This window comes from Arachis ipaensis, chromosome B10 (genome assembly GCF_000816755.2).
Source record: "Arachis ipaensis cultivar K30076 chromosome B10, Araip1.1, whole genome shotgun sequence".
NCBI lineage: Eukaryota > Viridiplantae > Streptophyta > Magnoliopsida > Fabales > Fabaceae > Arachis > Arachis ipaensis.
The window spans coordinates 131,167,264-131,170,209 of NC_029794.2; the positions used below are offsets into that span (position 1 = coordinate 131,167,264).

At 26.4% G+C, this 2,946-nt stretch overlaps 1 protein-coding gene across 1 annotated transcript in view; it reads left to right on the forward strand.

Annotated features, from left to right (window-relative positions):
• LOC107622056 (transcription factor RADIALIS-like) overlaps window positions 1–443 on the forward strand; it is a 1,275-nt gene extending 832 nt beyond the window's left edge. Inside the window, exon 2 of the mRNA XM_016323986.2 lies at window positions 366–443. Coding sequence (XP_016179472.1) covers window positions 366–390 — 25 coding nt within the window. The 3' untranslated portion in view covers window positions 391–443. The remainder of the gene's footprint in view (window positions 1–365) is intronic.

Sequence of the window (2,946 nt, forward strand, 5' to 3'; positions counted from 1 at the left end):
TCTTTTTTTTTTTAAAAAAAGTTCTTTATATTGATAACTTTAATTTGCATTTTCTAATTTTTTTTTAAAACAATGTATACTCTACTTATTTACAAAAAAAAATGTAACTTAATTTTTATCTTTCCTAGATCGTACTAAGGCTTTTAAATATTTAATTAACACTATTTTACTTAAAATGTCTATATTTGCATTCTTTAAGAAAATGCCATGTGTGCACATATAAATAGTAAGGTCATTAAATTCAACCATAGCTAAGTTATTATATATACGTACCAACTCTGCATAGAGTAAGTATATTATTATTTGATCTTCCCGGATCTATATAATTAATAATTTAATTTATACCTTTCCTCTTTTGATTGCAGGCTTAAGAATCTAAAGCTAAATTAATGCCCAAACACTATCATCATCAACCTCTAATTTCGGACCGACGTAACCAANNTCTCTTTGTATTTTTATTTTTCTATTGTTCATGCTGTCAACAAAAAGAATGAATGACTGTTTCAATTTCTTATCCTAAATAAATTAAAGCTTTAATTTTACTATGAGCTTCAATTATCATTACAATGTATCATAAATAGAAATATCAATGCTAATAGCTGCTATACATAGAATCTTTAACATTTGAACTGACCTATCTTATATAAAATGGTATATTTAATAAATTATTATATACATAAAATAAAATTTAAATTTCTCAATATTTATTTAAACAATCAAATGATAAATTAATAATTTGACCCATCCAAATTACTAAATTAGTGATAGTTTGACTATATGCGTGCTTTCTCTATATACAGACACATAAACTTACACCATGCTGGCATGGTGCTATTAAAAGGCAACATGCATTAACACTGGCTATTTAATAGTAAAACCATGTTGTTTTCTCAGTTTATTAATCATGTTGGACGAAGCACTTATGATGAGCCAACGTTTATATATATATATTGACGATAACTACTAGTGTCTCTAGACCCTAGGGTTGGATATAAAAAGGAAAATTTTTTTATTGAAAATAAAAATAAAAAAATATAAGATACTAATATATTATCTCTAACTTTTTATCAATAATAATTAATTATTATATTTTAATACATGTATAAAGAGACAAATTTAAAAAATATATTTATAAAAATACTTTTATTAGTAGATATAGGCATAAAAAAGATATTTTTATTAGACATATCTGTAAAGACACTTCTATTAAACACAATTATAAATAAGAGTTAACAGAAATTGATAGAAATGCTGTTGGTAACGTAATGGAATTGAAAAATATATAGAGAGAATCAGTTACTATTGATTCACAAAGAAAACATAATTACTATTTTGACCATTTACATTGACAGCACATCTATTTGGCCCTTCATTTTGCTTATTCTTGTTTCCTTTTTTCTTACATTCTTTCTTTTTAAGCCAGTTATTTAGGGTAAGTGTTGCAATATCCCATCAAGTATGATGGTGTAATAAAAACCCAAACAAAAAGTTAGGTTTGGAGATTAAAAAGGTGTTGAGAGTTTTATTATGATACATTAATTATTGCATTAACTATTAGTACGGGTTTAGCGAAATTTGAATAATGATAGTTTAAAAACCAAATTGAGTGAGGTTTCTATATATAACACATGCATTTACCATTGTCAATTGTCCTTTTTTATTGAGCATAGAATATCATGTTGTCTCTTCTCGGTCTTTCCAAAAGTAAAATCGTATTTTACTTGAATAATGTCAATAATAATTAGAATAATACTACATGTTCTGAAGATTATCTAAAACGTTGATTTGGACCTGAGAGGTTCAAATTCCTTAAAGTGGCAGCGTCCGACCTTTTTGGTGTCGAGGTGCCGCCTATCCGAGTTCCTCGTAAGGAGATGGGGTGATACCTGTAAGAGACTTCCGATGCTTAAGTTACCAAGAACTTTAAGTAGGTTTTTAGTAAAGTAGAACATGTATTATTATACTTGGGGTGCTAGTATATTTATAGTAGAGTAGATAGCCACTTTTGTTGTAATAGTTATATCTTTTCTGGTAGATAATTATTCCTTTTATCTTGGGAGTCTGTTAAAATATCCCTTCTAGACGTAGGGAAGAAATATATGGAGGCAGTTACTCGTCTAAATCAAGTAGAGCTGGACCTCTACGTTGATATCCGACCTCCTTAAAGAAGTCGGATTTTTGGTGAAGTCCATCTTTACTGGTGAGTCTTTTTGTGTTATTGGGTCTGGCTTTTATCTGTTGGGACAGAGATAAATACTACATACATATTCAAGTTTTTCTGTTAATCAAATTCAACCAAGTTGATTTAATATAACAAAAATCAATTATGACTAGTATTATTCGAAATTTTATTGTTTAACTTAATTGAATTTAATTTATAAAAAGACTTGGAAGTGTAGTATTACTCTAATATTGTTTTACTCTAATATGTATACGTGTGCCCATAGTATCTTTATTAATTTGGTAATGTTAGAAAAATAATATCTAAAATTATCTTATATAACATAATATTTATAATTTTATACACATAATATTCAAATTACATATATATTACATCTAAAATTATACAATTATTCTAACGATAATTAATAAATATTAAATAAAATAATTTTAATTATTTGAGCTTTTTGGTTGCCTCCTAAACATTATTGTGATTAATTAGTTACAATGTTTGTGATGAGTTTGGTTTGCTGTTGAATACATATACTGAAACCATTAATTTCATGCATATATATCGTGATCTTAACATTGAGTTTAGCTATTTTATGCATATATATAGTAGTTTTCACCATTTCCCACCGAAAAAATAAATAAATAAATTAGTTGGGTTTTGCCTTAGAAATTTTATGTTCATGAGAATAAAAAAAATTATGTTTGAAGAAGGTTAAGAATATTTTAGGAAATAATTCTGCTAGATAATATATAACATGTGTTTTTGAGCTATAT